Source organism: Ostrinia furnacalis, unplaced genomic scaffold, assembly GCF_004193835.3.
Source record: "Ostrinia furnacalis isolate ACB-3 unplaced genomic scaffold, ASM419383v2 OfSCF4988, whole genome shotgun sequence".
NCBI classification, from domain to species: Eukaryota; Metazoa; Arthropoda; class Insecta; order Lepidoptera; family Crambidae; genus Ostrinia; species Ostrinia furnacalis.
This window is the reverse complement of record NW_021135227.1, coordinates 190,744-212,737: the sequence shown is the minus strand read 5'-3', so window position 1 is coordinate 212,737 and position 21,994 is coordinate 190,744. Positions and strand designations below refer to the sequence as shown.

Sequence of the window (21,994 nt, the reverse complement as noted above, 5' to 3'; positions counted from 1 at the left end):
TTTTCCCAAATCCCATGATACGCCAAGTGCCTTTACGATTCCATCTAATTTCATATCTATGTGTGCTTTGGCTGACTTTTCTCCTTCATCAAGAGATTTTAGAAATTCAGGACTGTTTGAACACCATTTTTGTAATCTGAATTTTCCCTTGCTTAGTACAGTCTTCAATTGCTTGCTTGCCTCTATGGCTTCTTTGACAGTATCACACCCGTACATCACATCATCAATAATAATAATAATAATAAATCATTTATTTGCTCAGAAACATGGTAACAAAATGGTCGATAGAAAATGTCAAGTCCAACATGTTTTGTCAACGTAGAAGTCTTCGCGTATAATTCTCTTGGCAATAGGATGGTCTTCACCTTCGTCTTCTGACAGCTGCATTAGTGTTTTTATAGCGAGATAGGGCGCTGATGCTGTCCCAAATGTGACTGTAAGTAGCCGGTAGTGTTTGACCTCGTCAGATATTGAAGTATTCTGTCTCCACAATACTCTCTGGAAGTCGGCGTCTTCTTTTTGAATGAGAATCATTCTGTACATCTTCTCTATATCGCTCACAAAACAGACCTTGTGCATTCTCCACCTCATGATGATACTTCTAAGATCTTCTTGCAGGACAGGTCCATTCATCAGTTCATCATTGAGCGATATATTGTTTGAGCCCTTGCACGATGCATCAAAAACAACGCGGGTTTTTGTCGTTTCCTTTTCAGTTCGCACGACTGCATGGTGTGGTAAGTAAACAGATTTATTGTTTAGTTCGTTTTGTGGTACTTCCTGCATGTGATTTAATTTTAAAATAGGTAGTTGAAACAAACCACAGCTAATTTTCATAGTGGACTGTACTATACGATAAACATGTCAGTCAATTTGACAACCTTTGTCGGAAACATTATTCAATGAAAATATTGTCCGAACCCTTAGTATTTCTCTTCGACAAATACTTTAACACATTGTGAACCACTTTTCTTTCACGACTTTAATAAGATTTTAGCAATTTAATTCACAAAATCAATTGCACACATTTAAAATAAAGTTTGTTTACACTTTGACAGCAATAGACTGACATGCAAGGTGACAAGTCAATGAAGTTTTCAGTTACTGTTGCCATTAAAAGAAATTAGTACCATTAGTTTTCCGCAACATGGCGAGGGTTTTTATGTTCCTGGTCGGGCTATATAGACATTATTTGTTTAATTAATTGTTAATGACAGTTTTTGATTGTACATGAAGTATGTGATTGAAATATTTTTAAATATTGAATTTTGTTTAAATATTTTTAAATATTGAATTTTGTAATCTCTAAAGCCTGGTCCGTGAGCACGTAGAATCCCGTCCAATGACCCCACGCGACTGTGCGACGGGCGCGCGCAGTGAGTGTGCGAGCGCGACAGCAAGATAATTACGCGCGAGCGATAGGGATGGGTAACTTGGGGTCATTGGACGGGATTCTTTCTACGTGCTCACGGACCAGGCTTTAGAACTGAACTTGAAGTAATAGCCCGCCCATATAGCAATTTAGTGTTGTGTACAAGGCCAAATTGAGACGCGAGGAAAGCGGGTTCTTCTGTCAACGCTGGAATATTAGCCTGGGCGCAGACCACAGACTTTTAGTTGGTCGATAGTTGGGTCGGTATGTTAATCAGTATGGAGATGGTATGAACAAATTACACCGTTTTGGTATCGGCCGATTTTTCATACAAATAAAAATCGGGCCCAACTATCGGCCAACTAAAAGATATAGTATCTAACGAGCGAGGGGGGTTATTTCTTTCAAAAACCCTTAGAACGAGGGAATCTTTAAAGCCTGTGCGTTCCATTGGCTACAGAAATGGACTCTCTGTACTCAGAAGGGTTCGATTCCCCGATAGTATACACAATGTTAAAACGACTAAGCATTCGTTAATAATTTGGTGACGACATCGTGGTTTTAGGACCCATTTCCACCAAGGCGAGAGAACAATCAAAGGTCATTCAGTTTGAATGAAATTGATGGAACGAAATCTGACTGGTTATTCAAACCATTTCTCTGCTCCGCTCCGCCTTGGTGGAAGCCGAACTTAACTGATCTTCTCAATAATGTACTTCAAACCTGTATAATCATTATCATCATCATCATTTCAGCCATAGGACGTCCACTGCTGAACATAGGCCTCCCCCAATGATTTCCACATCGCACGGTTGGTAGCGGCCTGCATCCAGCGCCTTCCTGCTACCTTTATCAGGTCGTCGGTCCACCTTGTGGGTGGACGTCTCACGCTGCGTTTTTCGGCACGCGGCCTCCATTCCAGAACCTTGCTGCCCCATCGGCCGTCAGTTCTGCGTACTATGTGCCCAGCCCACTGCCACTTCAGCTTGCTAATCCGTCGGGCCATGTTAACCCGTATCATCAGGTGTGATTATTTGCTTTCAGCCCTCGCTGTATTGCTGGTCATCGCAAATCTGATGACAGTGAAGTGTGAAGAATGCGAGTGTGATGTACGCGACTTTAACCCCATGTGCGGCAGCGATGGATGGTCATATGAGAACGAATGCTAGTGAGTATGAGTTTTAAAATATGTCTCATATTAGTTATTTAAAAATGGACTTAATATACTTGTTAAATGCGTCTTAACTTCTTAAGCTCATTTAACTCTGTGGGCTGAGTGTGAATTTCAGTTTTTGAACGTTTCCCGCTAGGGGCGCTGTACAATCCGTCATACATTTAATGTAATTTTTTGGCGCGCTCACTTGTGAGCGCGTTTGATGGACACTCACACTAGGCCCTCTGGTGTCGTGCCCGCGACTACGTACGCGTGGAAATCATTTTAACATTTTTTCCCGTCTTCGCAATTTTCATTGCTCTCTGGTCGTAGCGTAGCGTGATGCGTGCGGAGAGTTGTATCCGCCTCTTCAACCGATGTGAACAATGCCTCAACGTGACCACGACCGCTCTGCCAAGAGCGTAACGAATTAAGAAGATGAAAAAGAAGTAGCGTGATGGCTTTCTCTAATCCAACACAAAACATTAATACAACACAATATTTCTTCAAATCGGACCTGAGCTAAATAAGTAATAACAGACAGATCGGGGCAATGTGTGAGCGCGTACGACTACTCTACTGAATGAGCGAGCAGCGGAGTGCCCCAGTTGAGACGCATAAAATACGGACTAAAGAAAACTTAATAAAAAAATTAACTTTATTAAAAAAAATTAACACATTTCTACATAACAATACATTCTGATTAATTTCGTTGCGGGTCCAGTGACAGTTTAACTTTTCCCCGAGACAAACTGTACCTTCACTGGTTGGGTTTTTATTGGCGGCCAAGCTGTAGATCTGGGTATACAGAAGTTGCAGCGGTGGGAACGATAGGTTAGAATAGTACCGTCCTCTAGTCGAAACGATTGCAACATGCAAGGCCTATTAAAATTTAATGTTAATAATGTCATTTCTCTTTTGCAGTTTGTACTGCGCTAAAGCATATATGGTGCACAGAGGCCCTTGCAGAGAACCCGGACACGATGACTTTGGCAATTATTAATTTTACAAACAACTTATTGCAAATGTATAATTACAAAATCTCAATTATAGCAAATTATTGTTTGGGCATGTTTCATTTAGACAGATATTATTTAACCAAATGTTTCAATTCGCAAAATTCTTGTACAATAAAACCATGATCATGTGCCTTAATATGCTTTGATTTGAGTAATACTTGACCAAGTAAAATTTTGCAAATGATCAAATGAATTAGGTGTGGAAAGTACAGTTCCCAAAAAATAATTTGGGGAAAGAAACTAGTACTAAGATTTTTGCAAAGTGAAATATGGCGAAAAATAATTTGGCCAAACGAAAAGATACCTAATACTGATTGAATAAATGAATTGTCTAAGAAAAAGGCTTTTTTAATTGATTTTCATCTCGGTTTAGATAATAATAATAATAAAATCGTTTATTGCAGAGAAAACAATTACATTTGTCTGTACGGTACGCACATTCAAAGAAAGGAATGGTGGATGGAAAGTCACTGGTTGCTATGACAAAGAGTTTATTGCAATAACTAACACTATTACAAGGTCTAAACTATTTAGGTTAAGATGGTGCGAAATGGTGAAAAGGTATGAGTGATTACGCGTGGTTGGTTTGGTGACCGAATAAACACTAAATGTAAAATCAATGAAAAATTGAAATAAAGTTTACTGTAAGTTGATGCCACCGCGCCGCGGTCGGCGCGTATTGCTGACATAAACAACCTAAATTAATTGTACGTTCAAAGATCGTACATGTCAGATTAATCTTGGACTCCACCCACACTAGGCAAGCCTGTCTCGTGGAGGCCAGGAGATAACTTTACAATATTTTAGGTACCTACTTAAAACTATTAAAACTATTATTATAACATAAAAACAATAACAAATCAATTATTGTGCTGTTTGTTTTATAAGTATGTGTTGTATAGGTAAACTAATTATTGATTAGTGATAAAACATAATGAAGTGTAAGTATAATATAGTTGGTTTCACATTTTATTTATTGTACTATTATTATGAAATGCTCTGTGTTTTCGTAGTTTAGTGAGGTAAGCTATGTTCCTATTTTGTGTTTAGCCTCTCCAGTAGGTTTGTCTTTTATGTTGCAGAATTTAACTATTTTATCTATACTTATAATAAATCTGTAGAAAGGTCAATTCTGTACATGAAATATATTTTCAAAATAACTATCAGGGGGTGATTAGTGATCGATACTGATGCCAAAAATGCAATCAGTAAAATTTTTGTCTGTCTGTCTGTCTGTCTGTCCGTCTGTATGTTCCTTATAGAAACAAAAACTACTCGACGGATTTTAACGAAAATTGGTACAATTATTCTTCGTACTCCTGGGCAGGTTATAGTATACTTAGGAATTCCCACGGGAACCGGAATTCGCGGGAAAATCCTTTTGTATCAAAAATCTAAACCGCTTAACCCTTTAACGCACACCCTAACTTTTTTTTGAATTCGCTATATTTCTAAGTGGATATATATTCTATAGCGTTATTTATAACAACATGTAGTAATAAAATTATCAGAAACTAGATATTTTACGAGAAAATACAAAAAAACTAGTGGTCAGTATACTGACCACTGACCGTTCTGCATCACTAAAATCACCAATATTCATGTGAAATCACTGGCCAGTAAACTGGACACTTATAAAAAAAACCGGTTATTTTTATGTAAATTACATATTAAACTAAATAAAATAATTGCGTATTTAGTTATCAATCTTTAATTAGGCTAAAAACATAATATTCAACAAAGTATCAAATAAAATGATTGTATTTCTTCTTCTGAGCCAAAAATAACATGAAAAAAACAAAATTAAAAGTTTTGTCAACTAAAGTAAACATTATATAATAATTTAGAGACAATATTATGTTATAAAATAAAAAAACGTGAATGAAAACTCAATAAACCCAGGATTATTATATACATTATCCACAAATATACATAATTTTGTATGAAAAAATACCTAAACAGTTATAATAATGGGGTATAACTACCGAACCCGTATATTTGGGCTTATTATGTTATTGTATTATAAAAATTAATAATATACTCAGTATAAAACGATATAATTTGTGTGTAAAAATCAAAACATATAAATATGAGACCACCTCAAATTCACATGTGTAATTTCTACACAAGGCTTTTTCAACACACTAGTCTGTTTTTAATTGCAAAAATAACATGTTTATTTTACGGTTTTCGACTATATTTTCACGTGATGATAAAGTATATACTATAACATTATTATTTTACTCATCTTCTTTACGAAGAAATGTTTTTACATTGAACTACACTCGGAAATATCTATCGTCTGCTTGCAATGGCAGCAAATACTAGTACGGGTGTGCACAGTGGCCAGTTGACAGGCCACCTTAAAAAAGAGCGCGAATTTTTGATTGCGTGCGACGTCCTTGAGCGCTGGCTCGTTTCTAGGCCAGCGTGCTTTATTGGCTATCGTTTATGATCATAAGGTTCGACATTGTTACAAAAATCATTGAATTATCGGCCGTAAAGTGACTGTCCAGTTTATTGGCCACTTTGTATGGGCCGTCCTATAAAGGGTTAAGTTAGACGCTTGAAATTTAGCATGCAGGTACCTTAGTAAACTTAAAGCTTAGTTACAATAGGATATTGCAAAATTCCACGGGAACGGGAGTTAGCGGGAAAAAACATTTGTATGAAAAAATCTAAACCAAGTAAGATAGATGAAGGGGGTAAAACGGGATCCACGCGTACGAAGTCGCGGGCGGCCGCTAGTTATAAATAAATGGGCTGAGAAACGAGTTGAAACGATGGGAAAATGAAGTTCTAGTTAGTGGTACTGGGATTGTAAAAAATCTTTTTTGACAGGAGTTGCTTAAATCGGAGTTTAATACAGATTTGTGGACTGAGGTAAAGGTTAATTGAATGAAGAATTATCTGAAGCTAAGCAGGTTGCATTCTCGGTACAGAAGATCTATTGGAAATAGGCGGTTTCATTTATTTTTATTAGCAAAACTGAATGTAACAATAACACTTGGATACTAATATCAAAAAGAATCAATACAGGGTGTTAGGTAAATGGGTATATGAGCCGACACTAGCCCATGTTAACATGGGCATATAAATGGTATGGTGAAGTCAGAAATTTGATATCATCATTTTATTTTTTTTTAATTTTCATACAAAATAATTTTTATAAGATCCGATTTGTATGAAAATTTAATATTTAATTTTATTATCTCACAACAGAACAACTGAGTTGCGAGACTTGGTTTTTTTGACAAGTATTGTTTTTGATGGGATCTTATTTACCGTTATAGTTTTTGTTTTAAAATCCCGTGGAGTGATAATTTACATCAGAAACTGTCAAATTAATATTTAAATCAGTTTAATGGTAATCACAAGTAATAAAATTTGTATACCTATATAATATCATGTCACAGGAAATATAACACTGTAAAACAATACATACCTCGTAGTGATCTAACTAGTGACACATTGAAACATATTTATTGGCATAATTATGTTTAATTGACATACTTACATCATAAATTGCACACAAATAATAATTCAGAACAATTTTAAGCAATATAATTAGCATGCTTTATGTCGGTGAAATAATTAAGTCCACTTGATCAATGAAAATAGTCGCATCTGTTCACCTGGGTTTTCTAGGCGACTGCTAATGTCGACTCAATTCAGGTGAACAAAGTGGAATAAACCCATAAAATGACAGCACAAAAAAGAACAAAAAAGAGTGGAGTTGCACAGTAGGAACAATTTTATTTTTACTTAACGTCAACATAAAAATATTTTTTTTTTATGAAATCGAGTGTTTTTATTTTTTGTTATTTTATTCAATGTATTACAGTATCGGTCGACAAGTATCGATACTTACTCGTACTAAATCGTTTTTGAAAAATGTTGAGTAAAAACCATAACAAGTAAGTACCTATTGGTATTCTATACCTTGATTTTTTAGAATCCAGCAGAGATGTAAACAAACACTTACATACACAATTACACCATAATCACATACGTGTTGATTATATCATACACATTATTTCACAAGCCCATGAAACCAACTTTATTCTCACGATTATGCGAGCTTGAAATCAATCTTTGAAACTAATTATTTTAGCAAAATACGTGGACAATGAAAATTTGTGAGACTTGTCAAATTGACTTGTCGTTTAAAATTATATGTTATCTCCATATTGTCTCTGACACCAGTGTTGTAACCTGTAAGTTATAGACAATAATCGGTAAATTTAATCGATTTTATTTCAATTATTCAATCATTTTTATTACTGATTGCATTTAAATAGATTTAAATAGGGTCTTAATTAACAATGTATTTTTTCTTCATTGAATGTACTACTACTAGTAATTAATTAATGCACTGCTTTATAAAGCATTATACATTCTTTCTATAGGTACATAACTACTGCAATAATTTCAATTCGCGATTAACGAGAGGTTTTGTCGCCTCACTAGGGCACAGATTAAAAATGTTTTAATGTCAGTTGGCCATATTTGTTTAAGTTTCTGCTGAATTCTAAAAAATTCCACTTTACAGGATGTTCCTTTGCATTCTTGCCATATTTACAGAGGTAACTATATTACTGATACTGAACACAAATCCGTAAAAAAATAATGCCTGAAAATTTTGTTTTTTAATCTTGAGTAGGTATTTTATTTTATCGACAATCTGTTAAACACACCACTAATTATCGTAACTTTGTAACGCATGCACATCACTTTTTGGCGATGACGATGGAGACTTTTTTTTACTTTTTATTGTATTTTTAAATATCTATTGTCTTTAACTACTTACCTAAATAAGTTTGTAATATCATATAAAATTAAATATAAAGGCACACGGTAGTGTCCCCGCCAAGTCGAGTAACATTTTTCAACTTCGGTCCAGTTTTCAGCTCAAGAAGTAGAACCGGAAAAGAGAAAACGGAAGGCTACCTACAAAAATAAGAAAATTTCATAAGTCAGAGAGAGGACTTTAAGAAAATTCGTTGCTGGTTAGATATAGGTACATACAATAAGTAGAAGGTACCGAAAAGGAAAAAGTAGAACTGTTTACAAAAAACAAAAAGAAATGAGATCTCATCAAAAACAATACTTGTCAAAAAAACCAAGTCTCGCAACTCAGTTGTTCTACGGTAAAAAGTTGTGAGATCCATGTAATACCAGGCCTGTTCATCTCCGCGAGTTTACATTGAAAACAAAACACGTACGATGGCCCACCTACAGGATACTATTCGACAAGGCCTCACATACTTACGAGCGAACATTGACTCACGCACGCGTATTCTTGTGTATGATGGAAGAAAATAAAGAAAATGGTGTACTAAATACTGTGCAGTATTTAACTGCCTAAATAATAATAAAAACACAGAATGTACTTTTTTAAGTTAACTGAGAGGCAAATAAGTAGTTAATATTATTCATGATAATTCATGCTAAATCATGTATACCCTTCCTCCGGGTCCGTGGCCGAGTCCCCCTGTGTTCGAAGCACCCGTGGTCGATGCCCCCGGTCAGATAGAAGCAATTTTTAATCAAATGTACAGTCAGTCACAAAAATATTTATAAACGAATAAATATTTATACTGATCGTACAAATAAATGTTTAATATTATTTTACCATATTGATACCTAAAAATATAATAGGTTTTATTTTAACCTATCATATTTTATCATAGGTTTTATTTACCTATAATAACATGTAAATCGTTTTACCTAATCAAAATAATTGTAACAATCAGTCTTTAAAATAACTCTACTCTCTCTACATTTAACTAACTACAAATAAAAGTTTTAATTATAAAAGTTTTAAGTATTTTTAACAAAAAATTTAATATATCATTTTAAATAGCGTCAAACATGCATGGTTTTTGTTGACTGTACTTAGTGCAAAAGCCGAAAAAAATATGATATTAAATTTATTTAAATCGGGGGCTTCAACCACAGGTGCGTCGAATACTGGGGGACTCGGCCACGGACCCTTTCCTCCGCCATTTTCCGCAGTTTGGCACCTCACGTCACATCATTTTACCGAAGTCAGCCCTATAGCTTCGGCGCAGTGCCGATCACTGACGTTTGTCAACAAAATGGTGCTTGACTCTTGAGACAGGCTAAATTACACCATATTGTTAAATGACATTGAGCATATTTTTTTTTAAATACCTTCGCGAAGTAAAACTTCTGTACGTAGTACTTATTATTATTCTGTGGTAATACCAAGTCCAGGCCAGGAAATCTATAACGTTTTAAATAAATATATTGACTTGGCCATCGCATGAAAACACGTGTAAATTAAATTATTTAGTGCGATGGAGTGGCCTCTGGACCTGGAGCCAGTGTTGGAGACTCGGCGACACTCGTGTCGGGTGGTGGGTCTTGTTCATGAGCCTCAACACTATTCACGTCTCTATATTACATCCAAATATAAATAATAATAATAGGTATAACTACACAAACTTAGTGTAGGTACTTTCTTTATGGGAGTCTCTTGTTTATCTTAAATAATAGGTATTGTTCCCTACTTTTATCTCTGTGAATATGGCTAGCTATGGATGTATCTTGCATCAAAGATAAGAAGGTGATTATTTTCTTCAAACATCTGTATCTGTCAAAAAATATAAAAAATTCTAAAGCCTATCTACTAGGTCATAAAAAAATCACAAATTAACGATAACTTCTAAACTACGAAAAATCGTAGAACTAGGGTTTCTGATTTCTCGACTTATTTTTTTTCTCGAGTTTCGGGAATTCTCGAGGCCAAAGTCTCGNATACGGGTTGAATTGAGAACCTCCTCCTTTTTTTGAAGTCGGTTGAAAACTATATTTTATAGATAGTTGAAAAGTTTCTTTAATTTTGGGACATCTTTATAAAGATGAATTCACCATGAATAGTTGTAAGCATTTATAAGATTGCACTAAGCTGATAAGCCGTGTTAAGATATTATAACACAAAATCATTAAGGTGTATTAATTTGTTCGATTATTTATTTAATATTTATTTATATTTAAGAGAAAATATTATAGCTCATCATCGCATCATCTCAGCCATAGGACGTCCATGACTGCTGAACATAGGCCTCCCCCAATGCTTTCCATGTTGCCCGGTTGGTAGCGGCCTGCGTCCAGCGCCTTCCTGCTACCTTTATGATGTCGTCGGGCCACCTTGTGAGTGGACGTCCCACGCTGTTTCCCGGTACGCGGCCTCCACTCCAGAACCTGCTGCCCCATCGGCCGTCAGTTCTGCGTACTATGTGCCCTGCCCAATGCAGTCGCAATCCGTCGGGCTATATCAGCGACTTTAGTTCGTTTACGGATCTCCTCATTTTTGATTCGATCTCGTAAAGAAACACCGAGCATAACCTCTCCATAGCGCGCTGTGCAACTTTTGAGCTTCTTAAGGCCTATAGTGAGAGGCCATGTTTCCGAACCATAAGTCATCACTGGTAACACACCTTGGTTGTAGATTTTAGTCTTCAGGCACCGAGGTATTTTGGACAAAAAGATGTTGCGTAGTTTCCCGAACGCTGCCCAGCCGAGTTGGATTCGACGATTGACCTCTTTCTCGTTTGACCTACCTAGCTGAATCGTTTGTCCGAGGTATAGACATACATTGGATTGAGTTCCTAACCGAAACTGGGTAGGGCGCAACCTGGACATGGGACATAAGCTTTGTTTTGTCCATATTCATTCGCTATATACAGGGTGGAATTTTTTAATGCCGCCTGGAGGGAAAGTACTCCTAATATTGTAGATAGAAAATTTTACTCAAAGGAAATATTCCTTAATTCATTGCGCCTGAGCAGACGACGCCGCATCTCTTCAGTCTGCCCGCGACCATGACTCGTGCAACCGAGCCGAAACGTCGGGAGGGTAAACATCTTATTTACCGTTAAAATAGATATTGTTGCAATAAATCCCGTGAAGTGATAATTTAACATTCCTTAATTTAAGAAAAGAAATAGAACTGCATTCAATGATTTCTAAAAATTTGCTTGCCTCACCCCGTATTTTTGTTACATCGATCGTTAGGTTTACGTATGAGAATAAATATCTCTAACAAACTTGATAAATCAAATGAAAGGAAAACCATGAAATCTTTATTTTAATTATTTACAGAAAATTGTACCTTGTCTGGTAGGTAGGCATGGTGGTGAATTTTCGAAAAAAAAATCGAAATCTTTGAATGCTCTTCTATTTCTATTAAAAAATAAAGGATTTTTTTCTTTGAGTAAAATTTTCTATCTACAGTATTAAAAGTACTCTCCAAGCGCTTTAAAAAAAGCCTATTTACAGAAAAAAATGCGTACATTCTTTACGCAACCCTATATTGCTTAACAATAATGACAAATTAACAAAAAGTACCTACAAAGAGTCACCAGGTAAATATAGGTAGGTTTTCCTGCTCCTTAGAGTTTAAAAGCAAATACGCTAAGAAGACTACATCACTCACATTGTGAACTGCGCACGAGGTTTTTCCTGTTTACGATTTAAAAATGAAGCTATTTTACTATGGTGAGTACATGCAGTTTTTTTTCTTATCCACGACGAGGAATCTCTCTCTAATGGGAAGTGATGATCAGGCCGAAGACGCGAGCTTCATACGAAATCCTCAACCACAGGGAACTAGAACTAGTTAAATGACTATTACTCTTAAACTAACTGATGTATCTTAACCGTTATAGTTTTCCTTGAAAGTTCATGAAAAGTTGCATTATTACGAATTTTTCCACATTTTTCAAGCCAACAGTTTAGTTTTTAGAGGGAGGGGGGACGCCCTACTCGAACAAAAATTAGCACTTTAAACTTTAATATTTTGCAAACGGATCCCTAAATGGAAAAATAGTCTTAGAAACCCCTAATCCATTTTAAGAGACCTATCCAAGGATATCCCACTCGATGGAGTAGAAGATGAAAAAAAAATCATCCCTACTTTACATGTAGGTAGGGGAGCTACACTAAAAAAAAAATTTTTCAAAATTTTGTTTTGTCGGCGTGATTAATATACATACCTCCACAAAATTACAGCTCTCTAGTACCAACAGTTTCCTAGCGAAACCTCGGACAGACAGACAGAATTATCGAAACTATAAGGGTTCCTTGTCAGGACTACGGAACCCTGAAAAAGTTAAGCAAACTTATTATCTTGTTAAATACTTGACAAACAATAAGTAGAGTGAGAATTTCTTGAGTTTGTGTGCGTGTAGGGAATCCCCAAAAATATTGGTAGCGTGGTAGGTATTTGAATAACTTCCTTATCGCTAGAAATTATGTAGGTGTAATTAAATAATATTTCAAATGAATAAGGTAAGATTACGACACCTATGAGTAGAATTAAATTTAGATGATTAAAATACCTCATATGTTTATTTAAATGATTCAACGCGATTTATTTCTAATGAATAAATACCTTGTGCTTCTGTTCAAGGCCTATAGTGAGAGCCATAAGTCATCACAGGTAACACACATTGGTTGTAGACTTTCGTCTTCAGGCACTGAGGTGTTTTGGACGAAAAGATATTGCGTAGTTTCCCGAACGCTGCCCAGCCGAGTTGGATTGGACGATTGACCTCCTCTCTTCTCTGGACGCAGGCCGCTACCACTCGATCGTCATGGAAAGCATTGGGGGAGGCCTATGTTCAGCAGTGGACGTCCTATGGCTGAAATGATGATGATGATGAATAAATACGCTACTCATGCTTTGGAGGACAGATGATTGGACCGTCAGATAGTTTTGTCTCATATCTCCCCATTTCTAGCGCATATTATTAATTCATATATCGACTTTCAGCCCTGACCCTGGTGATGTTCATCGCAAGCATGATGACGGCTGACGCAGCCTGCATCTGCCCGGCTGTGTTCGACCCTGTGTGTTCCACCAATGGACAGACTTACAGCAACTCGTGCCAGTTAGTATATACTCTGGATTTTATATATTTACTTATAGTTCTGACTCTGGTGGTATTTGGCTTGATGGCCTGGCATACAGATAGTTTGAGTGAGTCCCGGAAAAGGACATAGGATAGTTTTTATCCCTGTTTTTGAAACAAGAACGCGCGCGATAAAGTTTTTCTGTGATAGACAAAAATCCACGCGGGTGAAGCCGCGGGCGGAAAGCTAGTTATAAATAACTTGAAAATATCGAACTGCCTAAGGCGGGAATCGAACCTTTCGCTTGCTTTCTTTTAATTAGTCGCCTTATACGCTCTCTTTTATTGGTGACTCGGCGGACAGATTCCCTTTTATATCAATACTTATTTCTTATTCACAGATTGGGATGCGCAGGCGCAAAGTTGAAGCATAAAGGCGCTTGTGGAAGTGACAGCTCGTTTTAATTGTGAACAAGCCTAGAAACATAAACTGAGCATTTGTACCAATTAATAAACGTTTAAGGAAAAGGTGTAATGTATCATTTACACTTGTAAGGAAAGTCATTACAATACTGAAAGACAAAACAATACCCATTAGGTATACTCGATTGTATCTATACTAATATTATAAATGCGAAAGTAACTCTGTCTGTCTTGCTTTCACGTCTAAACCATTGAACCGATTTTGATGGAATTTGGCATAGAGATAGTTGGAGTCCCGGGAAAGGACATAGGATAGTTTTTATCCCAGTTTTTGAAACAGGGATGCGTGCGATAAAGTTTTTCTGTGACAGACAAAATTCCACGCGGGCGAAGCCGCGGGCGGAAAGCTAGTAGACTATATTCGTAAGTTTATATTGCAAATTAAATAAAACTCACGTGCGTAGACGTCCGTAGGTAACAAAATTTGGAATGTCATACGAACAAATGGAACAAATTGCGATGGTCTCTTGGAATTTACCTAGCGGGGCACAATAACAGATTTTAAGACCGGCGCTAAGCTATTTAAATCTAGTTCTGTCTATGTACTCGTATTTGAAGAAAGATTTTACTCTGTATATACTATGGTATTTAATTACGAAAATACAAGCCAGTAATGCTTGTTTGTAAGTCAGGTTTGGCTGTAAGTACCTACATAATAAATATCGATTTTCAAAGTGAAATATGAAATATCCCAGTCTTTGCATCATATTTTTTTTCTGAGACTATTACCGCAACGTTATCAGTTCACCTACAAGACGTCCACTGCTGATCAAGGTTGTGCCATAGGCCTCCCCCAATGAGATCTTCCAGATCGGCCAGATGGCAGCACCTTACTGCAACCTCCATGGGGTCACCTGTCCACTTTATGGGAGGACGTCCAACGTGGCGTCCATTTCAAAACCGTCCTTCCCCATCGGCCGTCAGTTCTGAGAGCAAGTAGTTTTGCACATACGCCTATTTGTCTAAAATTTTATTTTGTATCTAATGGAAACAATTTTTTTTTTTATTGATGTTATAGATAATTGGAAACAGGCGTAATAAGTGGCAGTTTCGCCTATATACGTAGGAGCCATCGAAATATGAAATATATGTACATAGAAAATGGTTTTATAAATGCTTACTAATATTTAACTTACTATTCAGTATTATTTCCAAAATGATTCATAGCTCGCAGATTTGAATTCGAAATTCTTAGGTTGAGTTGCACCACCTCACTTTAACGGTAACCGGTGCTTTGGTGAATGGAGTTTGACAGATTTTTGAGGTTTGTCAAAGTTAAAATAAGATGGTGCAACCCAGCCTTAAATTATTGAAACCTTTTCGATTGAAAACCAACACCTGTACATATTTACATAAGTTTCATTTATTTTTAATGCGTGACGCAAAAAGCAAGAAGGTTGGGGTGTTGTTTTTGGCCTCTAGCAGTATAAAAGCAGTTCAACTATGAAGACAGATAGTTATTAATCACATTGTGAAGTGCTCAAAGATATTTTCCGTTATTGAAAATGAAGTTATTTTACTTTGGTAAGTACATCCGTAAGTAAGCGTGGGCAGGCCTCCCACTAGGTGGACCGACGATCTGGTGAAGGTCGCGGGAAGTACCTGGATGCAAGCGGCGCAGGACCGGTCTTTGTGGAAATCCTTGGGGGAGGCCTTTGTCCAGCAGTGGACGTCTTTCGGCTGAAACGAACGAAGTACATCCGATATCTAGTACCCATAGTAAATACAAGCCTTACTTTGGGACTAGAGGCGCAATCTTTTTCTTCTTGTCGTTTCGACAACAAACCTATACAGTGTCAGCCCAAAACTCCGCTATAAGAGTGGCGTTGTCAGAAGCATTTATTAAATCTTCCCGCGTGCAGTTGTTTAGGCACGCAGGGCACGACATCATGTGCTCCATCGACTGGGGAACAAAACCGCACTCGCACTCCAAGTTTGAGCCATCCCAGAATACCCAACTGAACAGATTGTCCGAAGTATATTTAAAGAATTCCAAGTAAGCCAGGGGAGCTCATGTCCAGGTGGAGGACTCCCAGACATAGGGAGAAGTGCAGGGAAGATCAGCTCTCTCACACCATAACCTGTATTTCTTGTAAAATGTCCAAGAACATTTATTTAGTCATATATTTATTTTCAGCCCTGGCCCTGGTGTTGATCATCACAAGCTTTATGACGGCTGATGCCATCGACTGCAATAACTGTCAACCTGGATACAAACCCGTGTGTGCCACCAATGGCAAGACATACCGGAACTTGTGCAAGTCAGTATACACTTTATATTTATTCTTTCTTTTTATTTATTAAATAAAAGTGGTAGCTCTTTCTGCATCGTACCTGATGATGGTCAGGTCTAAGATGAAATTGAGAATACCCGGAATCGGAATCGGCAACAACAGAGAAAATTAAATGGCTCATCATCATTATGATTTCAGCCATCTATGACAGCTGAACATAGGCCGCCATCAATGATTTCCATAATGACCGGTTGGTAGCGACCTTTTTGAGGTCGTCGGTCCACCTTGTTGGTGTTGCTGCTCTATCGGCCGTCAGTCCTGCGTTCTATGTGCCCTGCCTATTGCCACTTTAGCTTGTTAGTCCGTTTTATCATAATAGAATAGAATTAAATAGAAACTTTAGGCTGAGTTGTACCACTTTATTTATGACTCTATAACAGGTTTATATGGAGTTTGACAGACTTTAGACGTTTGTTAAAGTTAAAGTAAGATAGTGCAACCCAGTCTTAGAGTAGGCGCACACCGTTGATTTTTAGTTGGCCGATAGTTGTGCCCGATTTTAAATTGTATGAAGAATCGGCCAAATCGAATCGGCGTAGTGTGCGCACTCCCATACATGCCCATACTGATCAACTGCCCGACTAAACTATCGGCCGAAGAAAAATCAACGGTGTGCGCCTACTCTTAGAGTATTTATTTGCATTAAAAGTAGTACAAGAGATGGATAGGTACAGTCAGCGTCAAATAGTTCGCAAAACCCAAAGTGGCCAATAAGTTGACATCACAACCATATTCCTATTGTAACAAAGACATCTGCGCAACCGCAAAAACCGCAGGAGAACCAAAGTGACCGACATAGCTCGCAGAATTGCTAAAACCAAGGGCGGGGCACATAGCTCGTAGAGAGAGACGATGGCCGTTGGGGCAGAAAAGTTCTCGAGTGGCGACCACGGGCTGGAAGTCGTAGCGTGGGCAGGCCTCCTACTAGGTGGACCGATGATCTCGTAAAGGTCGCGGGAAGAGCCTGGATGCTGGCAGCGCAGGACCGTGCATTGTGGAAAACTTTGGAGGAAGCCTTTGTCCAGCAGTGGACGTCATTTGGCTGAAACGAACGAACGAACAAAGACTTTGGGTGTAACGAACTATTTGACGCTGCCTGTACATACAGATAAATCCTTATTTTTCAGTACCGTTTTTAGTTGATTTAGTATGCCTTTGCCTATTCACATCAATGCTGTTTTCTCATTTACAGAATGCAATGCGCCGGCGCAAAGTGGAAGAATAACGGCCAATGCGGCATAGTTCCCCGTTACCCAACAAAAGTACCTGACGACCAAGACGACGAAGAAGACTGAGCAACTACCAATAAATAAAAACTTTTAAGGAAAAGGTCTCAATCATTTACACTTGTAGGGAAAGTCATTACTAATACAAAGCAAAATGTATTAGGAAGGTAGCTAATAATCAATTGTGAGCAGATTATAATTTATGTTATAATCGCAAAATATATGGAAATATCAGAAAATATAAGAAAATAAAAAATGGGCCAAGTCAAATTATTTTGTTCCTTTATTTGGATTTTGCATAGAACTTGGCACTCTTTTAGATCTCCATTATTTTTACGGCGAATCCCACAGCCACGCATAATTATTTTTTGTATTGAACTTGGCTCTCCTTTTTTACATTTTATGTTTTTGGTAGGATAATAAAATCTACAAGTGGCCATGAATGAACCGTGTTGGACAACTATTGCAAATTGCATTCTAAAGCACAGATATCCGTAACCGTAACCGAAACTTTCGGATATCCGAAATAAAAAAATATCTGTAACCGTAACCGAAACCGAAACCCGTATAATATTATTCCTATATCCGTAACCGTACCCATCACCGACACTACATATCCATAACATCCCTATACTACCTATAGATGTAGGGAGAGGTGACATTGACATATCGCACCTTTAAAGTTAAACCGTTACTAAACGAATCTTTCCCAAAAATGAGTTATCAACGCCATCTAACTAAAAGACACGTAAACTACAAGATAAAATAGACCACTTCTTCAAAATTGCCTTCTAACGCCATCTAGCGTTAAAGCATAACGTTACTAAGCCAAACTTTGAACGGCTCGCTAAATACAATAACGGGTCTATGCAAGTAAGAACGTGTTTGTTGCGGAGTGATGACGAAAGTTTAAATTCATATTATTATAACGTGACAGAGCATATAAATCTGAAGATCTGAAGTCTCGCTGACATTTGATGTTACAAAAACACCCTCTCGTGCCGCTCCCATACCTCAGGCTGACTGAGTTAACCGCTAGACATATAGCATAGGACAGTCTAAAAATACTCCCGCTCAACCTGTTGAATAAGCAAAAAGAAATTCTTTACGCATCCCCAGGGTTCCCATTGTTTTTAATTAATAAATACAAAAATGCAATAAAAAAATACAGTGTACTCACACTGTATTTTTTTATTGCATTTTTTATTTTTTTCATTGCACGATGAAGTGTACATATGAAATTAGGTGAAACTAGACCTATTTTTATAGACAAAATAGAGGTCAAAGAAATTTTGATTTTTTTTTTAATTTTTTATTGAATTTTTTTCTTCCAATTACTTATTGTAAAGAATAACTTTTAAACTAAGAGGTATATCCTGATAAAATAAAAACAGTAATAATGCTAAATAACAGACGATACAAAATCATTATTTTATCAGGATATACCTCTTAGTTTAAAAGTTATTACGTTTTCTTTACAATAAGTAATTGAAAGAAAAATTTTGAACTCTTTTTTGTCGATAAAAATAGGTCTAGTTTCACCTAATTTCATATGTGCACTTTATCGAGACTCACACTGTTTAATACAGCACATGTATAATTAATATTTTCCAACAAAAGTAAGATCAAAACTTTATTAGTCTACTCTGTCTGCCTGTCTTGCTTTCACGCCTAAACCACTGAACCGATTTAGACATTTGGTATAGAGATAGTTTGAGTCCTGGGAAAGGACATAGCATGGTTTTTATCCCGGTTTTTGAAACAGGTAAGTACGCGCGCGATAAAGTTTTTCTATGACAGACAAAATTCCACGTGGGCGACGCCGCGGGCGGAAAGCTAGTATTTTATACATTTTTAATGCTATTAAGTAATATTTAATATATTATTAAGTACATAACTAATTTTATGTTTCCCAAAAATAAACTTCTGGATGACTGAATTCAACCTTTGGACTTTAAAATCGGTTGAGTACATCCCGACGAGATTACCCCTTACAATTGAACAAATATACAAACACACAAACTTTACCTCTTTATCATATTAGTATAGATGAACAGACTGTCCTTCAGTATTTTTTGTACCTATCAAAAGATCACAAACCTCACAAAATAAGGTCATCCAACCCAAGAGTCAACCCTAGCAGGGGGATTCCAAACAAGTTGTTTCATGTACTTGTGTTGCTTTTTCCTCCTTCACAAGTTTATAAAGGGCCACGCTTAACAGAAGCCCTCACTGCTGTAAGTACGGTCTACCACAGTTCACTCCACGTTCACTCGGTCCAGAATGAAGATCTTTTACGGTGAGTTTAAAGTTCTTTTTATAGCAATTATCTATACTTGATCTATACTAATATTATAAAACTGAAGAGTTTGTTTAATCGAGCTAATCTCCAGAACTACTGGTCGGATTAGAAAAAAAATTGTGTTGGCTAACCCATTTATAGAGGAAGGCTTTAGATTTAAAATCAGCCTATGGTCAATAGGGGCGGAGATACGGCTCCAAAAGAAAGTAAGAAAGAGGTTGCATAAACGGGAAATAATTTTGAAACTACATAATTTTACGCATACGAAGTCGCGGGCACAGCTAGTCAACAATCAGTTTTTGTCAAATAAGACAAGTTTATGTGCTTGTATTTATAAAAGTTAAATAAAACCATAGAGCGTGATAGAGCTCTTGGTGGCTTCTGTCATCACTAAGAAAATAGAAACCTAAATTAATGAATCTTTCTTTCCGGGTGGTCTTGCCAAAAGACGAATGTCACAATCACAACCTTGGCCTGAATTTTAAATTTTTCTCATTCCTTTCTACCATAATAGGCTAACTGGTAACTTCAGATTTGTATGCTCTGTCAGGTCATAATCATCATCATCATCATCTCAGCCATAGGACGTCCACTGCTGAACATAGGCCTCCCCCAATGCTTTCCATGTTGCCCGGTTGGTAGCGGCGTGCGTCCAGCGCTTTCCCGCTACCTTTGTGATGTCGTCGGTCCACCTTGTCACGTCAATACATCAATGTTATCCCTTCTGTTCCGCTCCGATCAGGCATTGACTAAGTTATGAGCTAACCTATATTTTTTATATCGTCTTCCAGCCCTGTTTCTGGTGTTTCTACTGATGAGCACGGCGAGCGCAGCCGGCTGCATCTGTACAGCCGACTACACGCCCGTCTGCGCCACCAATGGCAAAACTTATGGGAACATATGCAGGTAAGCTAAGGCTGCGTTTCTACAAGAGATGTGCGAGGAAAATGTGTCGTACGACTCATCCTAGTACGGTACGAGGATGTGTAGCGTAGCTGTGAAAATGCTAATCAAAAAACTCATAAAACTAATTTATTTTTTCAAATAGGCTTTTAAAAAGCACTTTTACACGTCCCAGTATTCACCCTACCACTGCTTCGGGACAATAAATGGGCCAGTACTGAGAAGAAGCAGCGCAAGAAACTCAGTCACTATTGTCAGCCTCCTTTTCAAGGGCTTATGATATATTAATGTGTGTATGAGCAAACCTCTCATAATACATCCCTCGCTGGTTTTGTATGCGCAAAAATCTAGCTCTGGTGAACCGTTTCCACCAGAGCTGTGACGACCGAGGCGAGGTAAATGAAGCGATTCTATTGGTTTTTTACAAACACATCCCTCGCTTCGCATCCTCGCACATCTCTGGTGGAAACGCAGCCTTTATTATCATATTATCCAACGACGAATGGAGTTCTACTCCCGAGACAAACTTGACCTTCACTGGTTGGGTTTTTATTGGCGGTCAAGCTGTGGATCCTGGCTACACAGGAGTTGCAGCGGTGGGAACGAGAGGTGGGAATAGTCCCGTTTAGACATAAATATAGTGTGATTACATGACAAAAACATTGTTTTGTGCAAAAGAAAGTAATTCTAATCTAATAAATTTACGTAAACACCTACGCTAAAAATAACTTATTGTATGTTTTCTTACAGGTTGCGGTGCTCAGGTGCTAAGGTGAAACATGAAGGTCACTGTTAACAACAACTCCAAATCCCACAATACTCATTGACTGATTTTATTTATTTTATCAGAAAATATATTTTAAAAATTGAGCAAACTTTCATTTATAAACAGATTTATAATTTCTGTTGCTGTTTACAAACACAGCCAGTTTCAATACTTTATGTACAAATTAAAATCGAAATCAATATACAATTATAGATCGTGTCATTCACGAAGACGCGCCCCACCATTCTTCCGCTAATGTTTGAGTGTCTAACGCTAAATTATGCATGAGTGCACACGCACACTACAATAATGACGCTCGGATTGCTCGGATCAAACTCCTCGCACCCCGCGCTTCCCTCAACCAAAACTTGGTGGGGCGCGTCTTCGTGATCATATTGTTGAAAGATCATATTGTTCAATTTTAAACCGGAAAAATAAATTAAATGCGGTTGAATTTCCACAAACATTACATTATAAATGGCCGTCACTCAAACACCGATGGAACAATGGATGTGTTCAATAAACTCAGCAACCGCGGTGATGTATTGATACTATTGATGACTCTCATTAGCGGATATTTGTCTGAATTAATGAG

At 37.3% G+C, this 21,994-nt stretch overlaps 4 protein-coding genes across 4 annotated transcripts; 3 read left to right on the top strand and 1 right to left on the bottom strand.

Annotated features, from left to right (window-relative positions):
• Positions 1-61: 61 nt before the first annotated feature.
• On the bottom strand, positions 62-790 carry LOC114360418 (uncharacterized). Its single transcript, XM_028315133.1, has one exon. It carries the CDS (start codon positions 784-786, stop codon positions 295-297), a length of 492 nt encoding a protein of 163 aa, XP_028170934.1. The 5' UTR covers positions 787-790; the 3' UTR covers positions 62-294.
• Positions 791-2,347: 1,557 nt separating this feature from the next.
• LOC114360416 (serine protease inhibitor dipetalogastin-like) lies at positions 2,348-3,885 on the top strand. Its single transcript, XM_028315131.1, has 2 exons — positions 2,348-2,540; positions 3,450-3,885. The coding sequence occupies exons 1-2, from the start codon at positions 2,377-2,379 to the stop codon at positions 3,526-3,528; spliced, it is 243 nt and encodes an 80-aa protein (XP_028170932.1). The 5' UTR covers positions 2,348-2,376; the 3' UTR covers positions 3,529-3,885.
• An 8,071-nt stretch (positions 3,886-11,956) lies between these two features.
• LOC114360417 (leech-derived tryptase inhibitor C-like) lies at positions 11,957-13,900 on the top strand. Its single transcript, XM_028315132.1, has 3 exons — positions 11,957-12,070; positions 13,347-13,464; positions 13,827-13,900. The coding sequence occupies exons 1-3, from the start codon at positions 12,052-12,054 to the stop codon at positions 13,888-13,890; spliced, it is 201 nt and encodes a 66-aa protein (XP_028170933.1). The 5' UTR covers positions 11,957-12,051; the 3' UTR covers positions 13,891-13,900.
• Positions 13,901-19,621: 5,721 nt separating this feature from the next.
• On the top strand, positions 19,622-21,503 carry LOC114360419 (leech-derived tryptase inhibitor C-like). The gene is made up of 3 exons (XM_028315134.1): positions 19,622-19,727; positions 20,522-20,636; positions 21,384-21,503. Exons 1-3 carry the CDS (start codon positions 19,712-19,714, stop codon positions 21,427-21,429), a joined length of 177 nt encoding a protein of 58 aa, XP_028170935.1. The 5' UTR covers positions 19,622-19,711; the 3' UTR covers positions 21,430-21,503.
• The last annotated feature ends 491 nt before the right edge of the window (positions 21,504-21,994 follow it).

Bases quoted from the DNA above. Each gene is read 5' to 3' on its own strand.
- LOC114360418 (XM_028315133.1), bottom strand. From the start codon at position 786: ATGCAGGAAGTACCACAAAACGAACTAAACAATAAATCTGTTTACTTA.
- LOC114360419 (XM_028315134.1), top strand. The intron at 20,637-21,383 runs GTAAGCTAAGGC...GTTTTCTTACAG, and splicing joins ACTTATGGGAACATATGCAG to GTTGCGGTGCTCAGGTGCTA.
- LOC114360417 (XM_028315132.1), top strand. The intron at 13,465-13,826 runs GTTAGTATATAC...TCTTATTCACAG, and splicing joins ACTTACAGCAACTCGTGCCA to ATTGGGATGCGCAGGCGCAA.
- LOC114360416 (XM_028315131.1), top strand. From the start codon at position 2,377: ATGTTAACCCGTATCATCAGGTGTGATTATTTGCTTTCAGCCCTCGCT. The intron at 2,541-3,449 runs GTGAGTATGAGT...TCTCTTTTGCAG, and splicing joins TCATATGAGAACGAATGCTA to TTTGTACTGCGCTAAAGCAT.